General features: G+C 45.7%; 1 protein-coding gene across 36 annotated transcripts in view; it reads left to right on the top strand.

Moving 5' to 3' along the window:
- The first annotated feature begins 2,398 nt into the window (after positions 1 to 2,398).
- The window catches only part of MAGI1 (membrane associated guanylate kinase, WW and PDZ domain containing 1), a 458,236-nt gene continuing 443,893 nt past the window's right edge, over positions 2,399 to 16,741 (top strand). For 30 of the 36 annotated variants that reach the window (XM_083600324.1, XM_083600318.1, XM_083600336.1 and 27 more), the window contains exon 1: positions 2,430 to 3,356. In XM_083600324.1, the coding sequence (XP_083456450.1) occupies positions 3,059 to 3,356 (298 nt within the window). In that variant the 5' untranslated portion in view covers positions 2,430 to 3,058. Of the gene's footprint in view, positions 3,357 to 16,741 lie in introns of all 36 variants that reach the window. The other 6 variants (XM_083600332.1, XM_083600362.1, XM_083600323.1 and 3 more) reach the window with 5 other exon arrangements.

The following is a 16,741-nucleotide window of genomic DNA, read 5'->3' as shown; positions in this document are numbered from 1 at the left end:
TTGTCCGCAACTGGACCTAACGGTCAGGGGTACCTTTACCTTTATCTTTAAGCTGCCCTGAGCCATGCAGGGAGAAGTGTTTTTAACGACATAGGGAACTGCTTTTTATGCAATCAGCACTGCTTGCCCGCCAGGCCTCCTCATCTGACCCCAACCCATGCCACCCTGAATCACACTAGACATCATTTGTGGTGTTTGGGTACTGTGCAGGAAAGGTGTGACTGGATCCTACTGCTGGAAAAAACACAATTTATATTTTCCACACATCAACGGATGGTGGGGAGTTCTATCCTGCTTGGTTTGGGTGTGTGAGCTAATTCCTGGGGGGGGGGCGTGCCGTGTCATGGTAGTGGTGGGCTAAATTCAGCTTGACCACAGGGTCCACTGGGACAAAAAGCTTTCCTTTCCTTCCTGCAGCCATTGCCACTTGGGCTCCCTGGCAGCACTGCTGTTGCAGCTGCCAGTTGCCCCCTAATGTACACCATGGGGCATCTGGTGCTGGGGGGGGGAGGACTGCTCCATAAGGGGAATATCAAAGCAGTCTTCTCAAGGAGACCTTCAAGCTCCAAAATCTGGTGCTGGTCCTGAACTTCGGACCTTCTGCACAAGCTGTGGTCCCATAAACAACCTGGAAATCCTGATTAGCTCATTTCTAGCCTCAGTATTCACAAGGCACTACCTAGAGGTGTCCATGTTTATCCCTGCTGTTGCAATGGATAAGAAACTGGCTTAGTGTGTGTCTGCAGTACTCACACCATGAGATTCTCAGGATGCTAATGATGAATTTCATGCTTGCAAGACGCAACAGGGGGTGCCGAGAATAAACGCAGCACTGACAATTACTCCCCACTGCTCCGGCGCTGCCAAAATAGGTAAAGTTGACACGCACGTTTCTTCAAGTATTTCTATTTATATATGTATTTGGATAATAATAATACCTATACATTAGATAAGTATATGTAGCATTGTAAATATAGTGATATAGGAAACCTTTTCTTCCCCCACTTTTTATTTTCATTTTCTGATGTTCAGTTGAGCTGTTCTTAAAATAAAAAAGTATGCTTTACAGTATAAGCTTTCATAAATAATACATGATCATGTTCATGTGAAATAAGACTTTCCCTCATGAACTACCTTCTTTGTCTACGAGGTTTGTTCATGACACTGGTGTGATTCCTGGCTCAGGACTATGCATGTAGCACCAGTCACCAATAATGTGTGGCCCAACCAAGGCTCTCCCCCCCGCCAAAGTGGTAGTTGCTGTCCCAGTTTATGGCACTGATCTGCTTTGGCAAGTGAATGTAGATCTGCACCAGTATTTCTGGAAGTTAGATTGTGGGCTGTAAATTCTGTGAATTCAAATTAATCAGAATTTCACCCTCAAACAGGAACAAAATTGCTTCCATAATTGTTTAATGCTACATCACAACTAGTATTTAATTACATATAATTTTGCTCCATTTGGTAGACTTACCGTACATCAGGAAAATTCCTGGTTTTTGGGTGTAAAACTAGCATGTGGGGGGTGGGGTTTCGCCAAACTGGCAAAATGTCCAGAATGTATGGCAACATGATGGAAAAAGCAGCAGGAACAGCTCAAAAAGCTTAAAATCACTATTTTGGGGTTAGATTTGCCCAAACAAGCTCAACAATTTTGGTTTGTTCTAAAAATAAATAAAAGCTCAGCAATTTGAGAGTCAGGAATTTTACTTTTTGAAATATGGCACCCCTAGTATTTGGTTACATCTTTCGAGATGTTAATATCCCGAGACAGAGAAGGTAGGTAAAAAAATTCACTAATTAATAAATTTCCTCTAAGTAAAAACAATGAAAATCTCACTGTGTGCTCTTTTTTTAAAGCAACTCCTTAGGATGTATGCTTCCATGTACTTTTTACTAAACTCCCTTAGGATTGCGGTGTAGCTAAGTAACAGCAGAATCCTGACCGTGCTTACTCAGAAGTAGGTCCAACTGAAATCAATGGTAAATAAAGCGTTGGCATCATCGCAGCACAATTGTCTGCTGGTTTTCGAAGCAACTCCGTTTTTATTTTAATGAGTGAGCTTAACTCTCGAGTTAAGTGCAGCCTTAACATTTCGTCTCAGGTGGTGCACCTTCCGGCTCAATAAAGCAACAGAAAGGGTGTATAGATAGATAGGTATTCACTTTTTAAAAAAGTACACATGTGCTGCAACTCTGGGAATCAAGCGCCGACCTTTATGCCGCTCGTCTGGGCCAGCCTCGGAAAACAAAGGGGACAAATAAGAAACATCTGGCCAGCCTAGATTCTGGTCTGGGCTGCTGCTTATGGGCAATTCAGCCTTAAGGGCAACGGCTTCACTCCCCGCCGGCGCTCCTGTGCGCGCTCACATGCCGGGGAGAGAGGCGCGCTTTCTCCAAGGGGAGGCGGCCAGGGAGGAGGAGAGGGAGGAGTTTGTGCGGGGCGCCTGCGCCAGCGGTGCCTATCGCTGCTCGCTCGCTCTCTCTCGCTCTGCTTTGGTCTTGCTAAGAAGCGACCGGAGTGAAATGTAACAAAACAAGCGGCGCCTTCGCCCGCGCTTAAAGGAGCCGCGCTCGCTCGGAGGCGAAACTGAGGCGGGGGGGAAGAAGTCGCGGGGAAAGTGGCCCGGAGCAAAGGGGACGAGGACCTTGTTGTTGGTTTGCTTCCTCCACGCTCCCAGGTGGGACCCGGAGCCGCACGGAGGGGAAACTGCGCCGGGGAAAGAGGCTCGCCTACCAAGAAGGAAAGGGGAAGGAGGAAAGCGGCAGGGCAAGGGGGACGCGCGCCGGACTCTCGCTGAGGGACCAGGGCCGGCTCGATGGCAGCGGCGCCGTCGGAGGAGGCGCTCGCTGCCGCCGCCGCCGCTGTTGCCGCCGCCACCGCCGCCGCTTCGGGCAGGACCTGCGCGAAGTTTGCTCGGTGATGGCTTGAAAGTTGCCGGCAGCGCCCGGGGAAGGCTGGCTCGACGGCCCCAGCGCGCCTGCCTGCCTGCCTGCCTCGCCTTTCTCCCTCTTTCTGCTGCTGCTGGTGTTTGTTTCGGACTCGGCGAGCAGCGCCATGTCGAAAGTGATCCAGAAGAAGAACCACTGGACGACCAAGGTGCACCAGTGCGCGGTGAGCCGCGGGGCTCAGGGCCAGCTGGGGGTCACCATCCTGGGGGGAGCGGAATATGGAGAGTTTCCTTACGTCGGGGCGACGGCCGAGGAGGACGGCGGCGGAGGCGATGGGAAGCTGGGCGAAGGGGAGCTCTTGTTGGAGGTGCAGGGCATCCGGGTGTCGGGCTTGCCCCGCTACGACGTGCTGGGAGTTATCCGCAGCTGCAAGGACCCCGTCCTTTTCAAAGCCGTCAGACAAGGTAAAAGGAAAGGAAATTGCGGGTGAGGGGGAAGAGAAAAGAGGCTGGTTGGTTGGCATGGTGCGGGGTTGGGGGGCGAAGAAGACGCGGGGTTGCGCTTGCGGGAGTTTGGCGCCGAGGCGAGGGGCGCCTCGCCGCTGCGGGACTTGAATCCCTCCACTTTTTTCTTGGTTTGGTGCGAGGAGGACGCTTGGAGATCTGTCTCCTCGACTGCCGGCTTTCTTGGGGTGCTGCTGGCGACTTCGGGAGAAGTTTGCGGGGCTGCGAACGAACTTCAGCCGCCTCCTGAGACGGAGCGACGACGGCGAGGCTCCCGCTGGTCCTGGAGGCGGTTTTTTGGGGAAGGAGGGGGGGAGCCTCTCTTTCTCCTCCGCAGTGCACCGAGTCTGCGGACAAGGGAACGGGGCTCGTGGCGCAGGAGAAGCTGCGCTCTTTCTCGGACTGGCTTCTGGTCTCTGCGTGGAGTCCGTGTGCCTGGTTTTTGTTAAAAAGTCAGAGACGACGCCCTGGGGTGGTCTTCACACTTTGGGGACCTCGAAGGGATGTGTGATGGGTTGATGGAGCTGGCGTAGCTCAGGCAATAGAGGCTCTCAAAATTTCATGGTCGTGGGTTCGAGCTCTGCGTTGGGCGAAAAATTCCTGCATTGCAGGGGGTTGGACTAGATGACCCTGTGGGTCCCTTCCAGTTCTATGATTCTATGAAGGGAAAGGTGCTTTTGAGACGTGAGTCGGAGAGGTGCCTTGCTTTAGCCAGGACAGAAATATGTGCTAGGAATTCTTAAGGTGACTTATGGGATTTGGGGACCCCTAGCAATGGAAGCAGGACTGAACCCTGCTCAAGATTTCATTTATTTATTTATTTTCGTAAAATGGCTCTCTGCTAGGTCAGGGTCAAGGTCACATCTGCCTGATGTGAACTTCATCATGCTCTGTTTCAAGTGATTTTTTTTTTTTAATTGACAGGTGTGAAAGTCCTGATTTAGTCCACCCATCAGGGTTGGGTAAACTCTGTTGCATTCTAGAGCCTTATAACTGACTGACTGGTGCTGGAGTGAGTGATAGGAAGGTGTAGGAACCTGCCTTATACTGAGGCATATCATTGGTCCATCCCACTCAGCAATCTTCTCTACTGATGACCCAATGACTCTCCAGGGTTTCAGACAAGCTTTGTTGTCAGCCTCTCTGGAGACGCCAGGGATCTAACCTGGGATCTTCTGTGTGCAAGGCAGAAACTCTGCCACAGAGCTATGACCCACCCCCAAATTAGAGGGTTCAAAATTTCTAATCTGCCCCATCCGTAGGGTGAGGTTGGGTTTGCTTCTTGAAACCCTGATGGCAACACACATCCCTTTAAAAAAACAGGCTGAAAACTGAATACATCTTGGAATCTCAGACCTCTAAAAGCAATATTTTTTAAAAAACTAGCTAAAGTTTGCTCTTGCTTCAAAGGAAGACTGGGACTTTTTCTGTTTGGAACGGTGGATTCCAATCCTAGTTCCTGAGATACGAAGTGGCCCTATAAAAGAGCGTGCCAAGCCTTCAGAAAGAGGAACTCCATTGGTTCTGCTCCTCCTTTTTTTGTACTGTGCTAGGAATAAGTCCATGCCTTCTATCACAGGAAGAAGATGCTGCTGCTGCTGCTCAGTCCCATTCCTGGACGAGGCTTGGTTTCCACTTGTTGGATGCTGCTTGAGCTATAAAAGTTGCCTTGGGAGTGGACAAACCCAACAAACTCTTGTTTTGCATTGAGCGGCATGGGAGGTGTGCCTCCTCCCAGGTCAGCTACTTGGCTGGTCCTTGGGAAGCGAATGAGGGTGGTAGCTGGTGTGTTTAGAAAAGGGGAGGGCTTGGTTTCTATGGGAAGGAAATTGCTGGGTAATGCAGGGTGTGAGTGCGCCTCAGATGCTTATCGAGTCTAAGTAGAGTTTTATTACGCTCCTAAAAGATCACACACAGAAAGATAAGTAATGGGGAACTCTTAATATGTTTTTTAAAAAAGAAAGGCTGGAGAACCACAAAGTGGTTTTTGGTTTTTTTAAGTCTCCCAAAATAATGTGCTCTTCAAGTGTTTTTGTCCTGCTCCCCTTACCAAAAAAAGATTACAGTGGTACCTCGGGTTAAGAACTTAATTCGTTCTGGAGGTCCGTTCTTAACCGGAAACTGTTCTTAACCTGAGGTACCACTTTAGCTAATGGGGCCTCCTGCTGCCGCCGCACAATTTTTGTTCTCATCCTGAGGTAAAGTTCTTAACCCGAGGTACTATTTCTGGGTTAGCGGAGTCTGTAACCTGAAGCGTCTGTAACCCGAGGTACCACTGTATTTGTGTGTGTGTGTGTGTGTGTGATCATTCTGTTGCCTATATAGATGAACGAGTTGGCTTCTTTGCTTTTCTTCTTTGCAGTCTTTGACTGCAAAAGTTGCGATGGGCAAAGCCACCTTCAGGGAGCTTTTTACTGCTGCTGTTTTCTTTTAAAAAAATGCAGCCACAAATCAACTCTGCCTTTCTCTCTATCTGCTCGCCCTCTCTCCCTCCCTCTGCCAGTTTGAATATAACGGAGTCACCCTAGGAGAGAGAGAGACAGAGGAGAGCATCTTTGCTTTGTTTTGATGCCAAGGCAGTAATTGTTTGGGTATGATGCTCTGATTCTCCTGGGTAATCCGAACTGCATTCTTCTCCGCTGCCACCCTCCACACATCTCCCTTGGGGACTCGGCTCTAAGTTTTACGGCTTGTGCTGGCTCCTTTAGCCCTGTAGCTCCTGTTCAATTGGAGATGTTCTTTTTAAGAACTGCGCCAGCGCCCCTGGCCACAGACGGTTCCGGGAAGGGCTTCTGCAGTTTGTCAAGTGGTGAGTCCCTGGGTCTGGTGGCAAACTCTATTAGGGAGCCAAACAAATATTTCACTTGACTGGACCTAGAGGAATTTCCGGAGAGACCGACTCCTCCCTTCGAATTGGAACATTCGGCTGTTTTGCTGGAGGACGACTCCTTGCCTGTGTGTTTCTTAAGTGTAGGCATGTGATTGCCAGCTGCCTCCCTTGCTTTATGTCAAAAGATTGGCATGGATTTCTGCATGGGAAATGGATTATTTCTCTTTCTCCCCCCCCTTCTTCCCCCATTGCCTGCCAGGAATGGTTTATTTTCTGCTTTGCTGAAATCCCAAACATTTCTTCCTTCAGACTTCCCTAGCAACAGGACGCTTCTGGATCCCTCATAGCCTATGCAGAGACGCTTGACATTCACTTCTGGCCTGTTCAAGAGCCTGTTCTGGTTGGCATCCACCAAGTTTTTAGGGGCCATAGCCAGGAATAGTGCTTGTTCCTCTTTTCTCCCTGTGATTAAGCAAGCCAAGCCACCTTACCCTACCCAGAGCAATGAACAGATGTGGGTGGGTGTCCACCCCCCTCTGTGGCTTAGAGGCCATTGCCTGGGGATTGGCTGAAAAGCTCTTGACTTCTGCAAGTGTCCTGGACACCAACAAACTCCTGAATTATCAAGTGGAATTTTTGTCCACAGCCTACCACCATCGTGCCAGCTGATTAGTTAACAGCTATTAGCTGGGATAGCTAAGTGGAACCTCAATTTCCAGAGGCAGTAAACCTGTGAGAGCTTTCACCTGTTTGTGGTGCTTCACAGACACCTGTGTAGAGCAGGGGAAGGAACCTTTGAGGCTGATCCAGCAGGGCAGTTCTACTCTTGACTGTAAAATGAAAGATTCCAAGAAGGTGCTTTCTCATTCCTCCTCAGAGGCTGTTGGTGGGGTCTTGCAGCCCTGCTTGCTTCCCTTTTCTCCCTGTGTTTTGCTGTTGTGAACATGAGTAAAGCTGCCGGGCAACCTGCCTTTACGTTATCCTAAATATGCTTTAGAGAAAGGGCTAAGGAGTTAACCCTACACAAATCCAGAGTGGATTTCCAGAGACTGTTGGATGGAGCCTGGCACACCTCCTTCCAGCAACTCCTGCAGCCAAGCTGGTGCTCTGCTTTCCTTTAGACCACTGTTCCTTTCAACAGGTGCAATGCAAGTTGGCACCATGATCTTGGACAGTCAGTTCTGAATGCTTTCAGGAGTTCAGCTGATTGAACTTAACTGAAAGTCTCAGTCCTGTTTGCACCTTTAAGTTATGACTTGTAGATGTGTGAGCTATGATCTGGAATCTGCCACAGCTGATAAACGTAGTTACGTGTACTTGTGCTATGGGGTGTAAACTACCCATGGGACATCCAACAGCAGTTGATTACAGTAGTTAGTGCCTGTCACAGTTGGTAGAATTATAACATAGGACTGTGGAATTATAATGTAGGGCAGTAAATTATAGCTGCTGCTAGATTTTCTACAAAATGTAATTATTTTTATTTCAAAATTTCTTTACTCTTATTGAGCCTGCTTTATTGATAAATTTTCCCAAATACATTTTTGCTCTGGAGACATTTAAGGCATATTATCTGTGCTAAACTTCAGGCCACACACTAGCACAATAGTAACAATTTTTCTTTGTATTCTTTTTTAAAAATAACTTTTTATGCTGTTTAATAAATAAGGATCATCATCATCATAAATGACACAAATCAATAGACCAAGTCTTCTCGTTACTTGTATATTGCAAAAAAAACCAAACCCAGCATAATAAATTTGAAGCAATGTCCATGACATATGGTTCATTATTAGTTACTAGTTCATGGATTATTTTCATCGAAAACATAAGGGAAACAGAACAGAGTTAACAGAGAACATTCAACATCGCATAGCCACTCTGTATTCTTTGCATTTAACCTAAAGGCATACCAAAGGGCATCCAGGTATCTTCTTGCTCAGAGACATTAACGTAGATGTCTCCCATGCTTAAACGAGAGATGCACCAGATGTGATAAGCAGAGGTTCTGCTAGAACACTTATTGATGCATCTCATGGCAAAGTTTTATTTAGCCTAGGGCTTGGAGGCAGGAATTAGTCTCTGAGAGGCATCATACTGTACAGACACATTTCTTCTGTTCCAATCTGCTGGCCAAACAGGTCTTACAGGAAAACTTGCGGAACTTGCTGGCCAGATATAGAAGCAGGAAGAGTGTGTACATGCTACTGAGCAGTGATCCTGTCTTCCATTCTGCTTCTGCCTCTTCTTAATACACAGAGACTGCAAGTCACACTGGAAATATTCTTACCAAAAATTGTGAACTCTTAAATCTTGATTCATGTTTTGACGGGCACGAACTAATACTTAGCAGACCCTTCTTGATTGCCTGGGTTTCCACAAAATAACCTTGGGGCGGGTACAGAAAATAAGTTTGGATGTCCGCCTCTCCCCCTTATTTTGTAAAAAGGACCGGCCCTACCGTTGGGCAGAGTTTTCAGGGGACTCCTTCCCACACAGGTGCAGCAGCAAAGTTTAGGATGTGAGCTAGCGGGAAGAGTGCTGTTGCACTCAGGTCCTGTTTGCAGGCTTCGCATAGGCCTCTGGTTGACCACTTTGAGAACACGACGCTGGTCTAGGTGGGCCATTGGCTTGAGCCAGTGGAGCTCTTGTGCCCAAGAGACTTCTAAGCTAGCCTGTTGCCCTGGGGTGCACTGGAAGATGTTGTCTCATTGTCAGTGATGAGTAAGGCTCTATTGCATGTCAGCTTTTGTATGTAGAATGGAAAGGAAGGTGATATCTTGTCACTGGTCTCAGGCAACAAGATGTCTTTGGTTGGCCAGTCTTGTAAAAGCAGTGTTGGATTGCCTTCTAGTTGCTTGGAGATCCCCACTGCACAGCATTCAAACTCTTGTTTGTCATTAAACATAATGCCACTCGTTCCCTCAAGCAGGATCCTGTTATGCTTGTTAAGTAACATTGAGTTGCCGCTGAAATAAATGCCTGTTTCTACTTTTGAAGGCCTAGTGCCAAGCCCATCCTTGGCCCCAACTCCAAATGTGCTTCCCCGTAAGAATAGGTTTCCAAATCGATGGAACGCTTCGGATGCCAGTAGGTATTCTCCTTGCTTTTGCAACGTAGAGGTTGAAACCTACAAAAACCCTGTGGTGAAACTGATAGGAGACGAAATAAAACCGGTGTTTCCTTGCATGTGGGTAAAAAATGCCAAAGCCTGGCAATGTGATTAAAACTTGCATTTCCTTGCATGGCTTTGTGTCTGTTTTGATTTGTAGGCCGTTGGCTACAGAGATTATGAAATTAAAGTATGAACTGCCTGACACTTAAAAATTGAATGTCTAGGTACATAGGATGCTGCCTTATCCCAAATTGGATCCCTGGTCCCATTTAGCTCAGTGTTGTCCACACTCCAGGTTTTCAGACAGGAAGGATTTTTAATCCCTCCCCATTTTTCTTGTTCTTACAAAAGAAATTGCTCTTGCATTTTCTAATTGGCTGCATGAATCAATCCTTCTAAAGTTACAGCCCATGAAGATCAGTTTACTTCAGTGATATATTTAGATTATTTTTGGTTGATTTAATTTTTTTTTTTTAAGGAAACAAAAGAAATAAAACCCAGCATGCCGGCGAAGCAAGACAGTGGTCCTATTTTCTGTTTGCTGTCACATGTGCTGCTTTGACAACATTAATTTGACCCTGAGATGTATGTGAAAGCAGAAGGATGTAATGGTAGATTTCTGTGCAAGGGCTGGCATTAATTACCCAGGCCAGCTGTGGAATGTTAGGCTCAATTACATTTACCAATGCGAATGAAACAGGCTCTTTAAAAGTTATTTGCCTGAGCACTTATTCTGACATGCTTCCCCTGAGGGTGTCTGGGAGGGATGTGATGTCTTCAATAGTCTGAATTTCTCCTCTTGTGTCCCTCCAACACCCTGCCAAAAAAGAAAGAAAAAGAAATATATATATATATATTTTGGAAGGGTTGGTTAAGGAAGGAAGGGTGGATCATAATGATCAGTGGCTTCAGTGAAAGTTTTGTACCCCTTCAGCAGCTTCATGTATGCAGGGAAGCAAACTGCCAACTTTTGTTAACAGATAACTCAAAACCTCTGGCCATATGTATATTCTAACCATCTGCAGCCAACGTGTAGAAATAGTTGCAATAGTTCTTTGTGTTTTGATTTCCAAATTCCTGTGCTGGGTAAATGCATAACAGGTTAACCTCCCCACCCCCTTTTATTTAAAAAAAAACATTTAAAAAGTTTCTAGCTGTTGAGGATTTTGATGTGTCTCTTCCTACTGACATTTGTATATGTAAACATGACACATACAGGATTTGGGAAGATGCTCTGGCTTGCAAGTTCTTGGCTGAAGTTCCTTTTAAAAAGGCATGGCTCCCTGGTTTATATTACTGCAGTGATTAGTTACATTATCTAGTGTTCAAACTACAAAACTTGCAGATTAAAACAGATGTACACGGCTTATTTTTTTTAATTATGCCAGAGTGCTCTGAACAACTGACAATCAGTAGTTTATGAATTATGTTTTTCTTTCTTTCTTTTTTGGATCAGTTAGGAAGAAGGTTTAAATCAATACTGCAATGTGTAGTTTTAAGTTTCATTTTTTTCTCCTATGAATTTTACCTTGCTGCTGTTGAGCCGATTTTCTTTTTCAAGATTGTTTATTGCAATAATTGTGTCTTGCAGGATCACTGTGCCACCTGTTGTATAAGTTCTCATTATATAGTACCATATGGCACACAATAAGGGGGAAAAACAGCAATTTTATGGAAGCACATGCTCAAAGAGCAGTGGTGGAAGCTGCAGAGATTAGAGCATCTTTGAATGAGAGGCAGGTGCTGGATGGCGGGACATCCAGGTAGATTCTGATTTCAGACTATCCAGCTCTTGCACAAAGCTGTATGTGCAAATCTTAGTGTATACCAGCGGCCAGCAAACTTTTTCAGCAGGGGGCCGGTCCACTGTCCCTCAGACCTTGTGGAGGGCCGGACTATATTTTGAAGGGGGAAAAAGAACGAATTTCTATGCCCCACAAATAACCCAAAGATGCATTTTAAATAAAAGGGCACAATCTACTCATGTAAAAACAAGCTGATTCCCGGACCGTCCGCGGGCCGGATTTAGAAGGCGATTGGGCCGGATCCGGCCCCCGGGCCTTAGTTTGCCTACCCATGGTGTATACAATTCAGAAGACAACCTTTTGAGTGTAATGTATGACAGCCTACTCCAGAGTAGACTCTCCCTAGTTTCTTTCCAAGGATACCTCCAGTTTCTGCTCTTGACCTGTGGTGGTGCTCTGAAAAATTGGTAGTCCACTTGCATATGGTTCCCTTTTTCACTTGTTCATAACTTGCCAGTTGGCAACTGCTATTCTGCAGCAAGTACAGATTTATAACAATGCAATCGCCAACCATGCTTTCCATGGGAAAGGCAGCATTGATTAAAGATGACACATTTTGTTCCAAAAACCTATGCATTGTGTTAACGGCAGCCGTTTAATTGTTGAATGCTTGTGTGACGCACCCATTGAGCTCAGTGCTGGCATACCCTTGCACATGGTGTGAAATTTAACACAAGACATCTGTGTACTGGGTGCTTAAAATCTCAGAGAGAATGCTCCCTGTAAGCATTTACCAGGGTTTGGAATGTAAAAAGAGATCCTCTTTAGCAGCCAACTGATGTGCACGGTTCTTGCCGTTCGCCTTTACAAAGAGCAAGTTAACACTTTATATTTTTTTGCCTTGTGTTCTTCGGTGTTGGCTTCAATTGCTTTCTGTTTACAATTTTTCAAGAATTAATATGATCCTTTAATGGGATAAAATTGGATTATGTTTTCCACAATAAGGTTAAATCTTTCAGCCTCATTATTAAATAATACTGCAGGCTTTCATTTTTAGGGGCTGCCAGATCATAGTGCAATTATCCTTCAAATTACAGTGTTAATTGCAACCGATGTTTGAAAATTATTGCCATGTAGGGTATTAAATAATTTAACTACTCTTGGTGGTTGTGCGGTGTGTGTGTGTGTTTAAAGCTGTTTACAAACTTGAAATTTAAATGTGCTTTTGGTCTCCCAAAGAACAAGAGCCTGAATTTAGAATTCAGCCTTTCTAGCTTGTTTCGCAAGCTGCCACTGCACACTTCTCTCCCCCCCCCCTTTAATTAAAATTGGAGACACCTTCTTCCCCCACTACTTATGCATCTGAAAAGGATATATTGTAAACAAGTTGATACTTCTGTGACCTCACAGAAGTCACCTTTCTTGATTGGAAGGAGACAGGCCTTACAGCAAGCACTCACACAGAGATCCATTGGGAGAGTGTCACAGGAGCATGTCAGTCAGTAATCACACAGTTCAAAGTTGGAGCTAACTATTTATTAGTGAAAACACAATCTCCACAGACTTGGCTGAGGATCGGGCCTAATGAGCACAGCAGCTCATGCAGTGAAAATCAGTTACCAAGACTGAAAGTCCCTGCCTCCTCACAGCCGTCGTAAGTCCCCTCCTCTCTAGGACTTCCCCCAAGCAATCGGAGACTGCGTCTGCATGCGGCCAACCTCTCCCCTGCCCTTTTCATTCCTCTCCTGGTTCTGGGAAACAGTGGGAAGGGGAACTTGTTGCATCAGGAGTTGCGGGGAGGGGGGGAGACCCCTGTGACTCTTCACCACCCTGACTCATCTCTGCCTCTTGGCCTCCCTCCTCTCCTGCTTCAGCTTCTGCCTCTGGTTCTAGACTTCTTTCTGCCACAGACTCTCCCTGCTTACTAAGTCCTCTTACTTCTTCAGCTTCCGACACCACCTCCCACCCTCCTCTCTCTTCCTGTGACCACTCATTGTAGTCCCACCACCACATCATTGTCCTGGGATGTTCTTCATTTCATAGAATCATAGAATCATTTGTAGGCTGCAGTGCCTACAAACAGAAGGGTTGAGGTGTGGGTATTAAAATTCAGCCTGCAGAACCAGTTTGTGGGAAAATAAAGCATAATTTGTTATTGTTGTTGTTGTTTAGTCGTGTCCGACTCTTCATGACCCCATGGACCAGAGCACGCCAGGCACTCCTGTCTTCCACTGCCTCCCCTGATTTGGTCAAACTCATGTTAGTAGTTTCGAGAATACTGTCCAACTGTCTCGTCCTCTGTTTTCCCCTTCTCCTTGTGCCCTCAATCTTTCCAATTGCCCGTGGCAGTGTGTATAGTGCTGAGTGTGGTTCAAATCTCTGTAAAGTCTTGAAATTCGCTTTGGAACACTTCTGCCAGATTATATCCTCTATGTTTAGACACGCATGCACTGTGATGTGGTAGACACCACTGGCCCATTTTGTTTTCGTACATTTATATCTCCCCCTTTCATCCAAGGCAGCATACAGGATTCTCTGTCTCCCTGCACCCATTTTATCCTCCTAACAGTCCTGCAAGGTAGGTTGGCTTCATAGCTGGGTAGAGATTTGAACCCAGGTTCCCCACTTTCCTAGCTCACCCACTTTTAACCACTTTACTGGCTCACATTTTGCTGCATTGCGTGTGTTTAAAATTATAGACATACCTTCACGCGCACCCCATTTTTGCATCTTTATATTCCATGAAATAAAACCCTTCCAACTCTTACCATTCTCTGATTCTATGAAATAACCAAGGGAAGAAATAATTAGCTGGAATTCCCGTCCTGCTTTTTGACTGTGGAGTCCTCAGGTCTTGGGTCTGAAGACAGCCTCGTGTCACCTTGAACAACGCAACTATACTGCAGTGTTTGTGCAGCTATAAAAAGGGAGAGGATGATTCTCCCCCCCCCCAACCTGCCCTAAGCCCTTGGAATAACACAAAGATAGAAATGTGAATTAAATTGGTGTACAAATCTGTGAATACATCATTATTTAATACTGCCCTAAAGATACATCTATATATGTTCAGTTGTAAGGTTTTGTTTTGTTTTTAGAAAGAAAAGAGAAGGCCACATTTGCCTGCTGCTTTTTCAGCTTAAAATGGTCATGCATCCAAACGTCTGTCTGAGCTCTCAAATCCTACAGGGGCAGCAGAGAGATCATACAGGGAAAGCAAAAATAAGTCTGTCTTGGGATGGAGCTGTTTTAAGAATGCAAGTCCTTTTAAGTATTTAAGAGCTAGTAACCTCTCAGCGCTAAAGACTTTATTCTCATTACTTATACATCTTCTGCTTCGTTTTAGGAGTAAAGGGTGTCCATCTATTATTTAGGAGGCCTGTTGGGTTGGTGGCAAAAAAAGGCCAAAAGCAATTCTTGTGCTGCCTCCTCCTCTCAGAAGCTCCTCTTAACTTTCAAGCAACTATTTGACAACCTGCATTTAAACTCCACCGTTGGATAAAAATATGGACTGAGTGCATTTTGTGAGGAAGCGAAACAGGGCGAGGCAAGCAGAGAAAGGCCACGGTTTTTCTGTTTGATGAGACGCCAGTCTGTTCCATCCCTCCTGCCTCGTCCCATAAAGTGGTACCGGAGGAGTCGGGAACCTGTGGCCGTCCAGATGTTGTTAGACTCCAGCTCCTATCATCCCCAGGCAGTATGGCCAGCGTTATAGTGGTCAGTCCAGCAACATCTGGAGGGTACAGGTTCTTTACCCCTGTGGTACGGGCTGGTGCTGGTGAAGGCAAAGTCACACCTCTGTGGCTTTTGTCAGGGGACTGTAGCCAGGAAGCCATTTTACAGTGTTACACTCTTAAGGAATATTAGTAGTTAGCAAGGCAGGGCATCACCTTAACCGTTATTCCACTCCTACCTGCAGGGCCATGGCCAGAAAGTGGTGATGCAGGAGTTCTTCTCAGATCCTTGGCTCTTAGGCTGTTGGGTCTCCTGCAGGATTCTGTTCTGTTCCCCATCTTGTTTAACATCTACATGAAGCTGTGGGGAGATGTTGTCACTAAAATTGTCAATAAATGTTGTCACTAAAATTGCTGATCACACCCAGTTGTGTTTGTCTGACCCTGCTGGGTTGGGTGGAGTAGCGCAGTTCTTGGAGGGTCAGGATGAGGACCAGCAAGTTGAAGCTGGCACCTTTAGGCGGCTAAGGCTGACCTAGTGACTTCATATTACAGTGGTACCGCGGGTTACATACGCTTCAGGTTACAGACTCCACTAACCCAGAAATAGTACCTCGGGTTAAGAACTTTGCTTCAGGATGAGAATAGAAATTGTGCTTTGGCGGTGCGGCGGCAGCAGTAGGCCCCATTAGCTAAAGTGGTGCTTCAGGTTAAGAACAGTTTCAGGTTAAGAACAGACCTCCAGAACAAATTAAGTACTTAACCCGAGGTACCACTGTACAGGCAAAGATTTGAACAGGGGTTTGATTGCAGAGTTGGAAGGGTCTTCTAGGAATCCTTTTGCTCAACGTGGGGCTCAAACCCACAACCCTGAAATTATGGTAAGTGTCTCATGCTCCACCGGCTGAGCTAACTTGTTGGTTTATAAGTTACCACTCTAGCTGCCATTTTGATCTCAATAGCAGTTTGTTTTAGAAGCCTGCTAAACATCCCCTTTTCATCCTGCATAGCTGCTCAGCAGTCCGATGCCCTACAGATGTTGTTGGACCACAGTTCCCACCAACATCTTCTGAATAACACATTCGCTGCTCCTGAATTAGGGTCTCTGTCTTCCTTGCCCTCCTCTTTTCATGGTTTTAGCAAATGCTTCTTAAAATATGCATTATTCATCTATAGCATCTGGATTCTGGCATCTTCTGGTCGGGCTTCTCGCAGCTTTTTCTCAGAGTTTATTTCCTTAATGCAGTTGAGTGACTTAATTAGTTCTGGGGCTAATCTAGCATTAGCAAAATGCGTTTGTCAATACTTCTTTGTCCCAGTCACATAGGACTGCCTAATGTGGTTTGTCATATATTCTTCAGAATAGCTTTGCATTGCAGTTCTTAGCTACTACTAGAAATATATTCTGCAAGATCAAAATTTTGTGACCAGAAGGGACACATTCAGTGACTGGTTCGTTTTATGCAAATTATAGCACAAACTTCTGGGCTTGCAAACATTGGCCTTATGCGTGTTTCCATCAAGAACTGGTACCCATAGAAGAGGCATGGTACATTGATGGGCAATAGCCACCCAGCAAACCCTCTTAAATAACATATAATACAAACTGAAATGGAAGGGTTGAGCATGCAAAATAAGTCTGTCCATGGTATTATTGTTCAGCTTGCATTCTGATCATAACTACTTCAATAAGTCTTCCTTGTAAGATTGTAGGCTTAAGAGTGTTTTATTCTTGCTAGGGGTAGGGGGACGCCAGTAATAAGAGTCTGATTTTATACCTGGAGTTCAAATAAGGATCTTTGAAATGAGATGCACTGAAACTTAAGACTATGCTATCGCTTCGTTTGCATGTAATGCTAAACTGTGGTTTAGCGTTTCAAGGGCACGTTACAGTGAGCCTTGAGCTTGCACACTATGCGTTCTCTCTCTGTTCTCCCCAGCCCAGCTGTGAGGATGAGTTTGGAAGCTTCATCTTCCACTTTAAA

The sequence above is a fragment of the Podarcis filfolensis genome, assembly GCF_964270895.1.
Source record: "Podarcis filfolensis genome assembly, chromosome: 2".
NCBI lineage: Eukaryota > Metazoa > Chordata > Lepidosauria > Squamata > Lacertidae > Podarcis > Podarcis filfolensis.
Note: the sequence above shows the minus strand (reverse complement) of the source record. Positions and strands in the feature narration are given on the sequence as shown.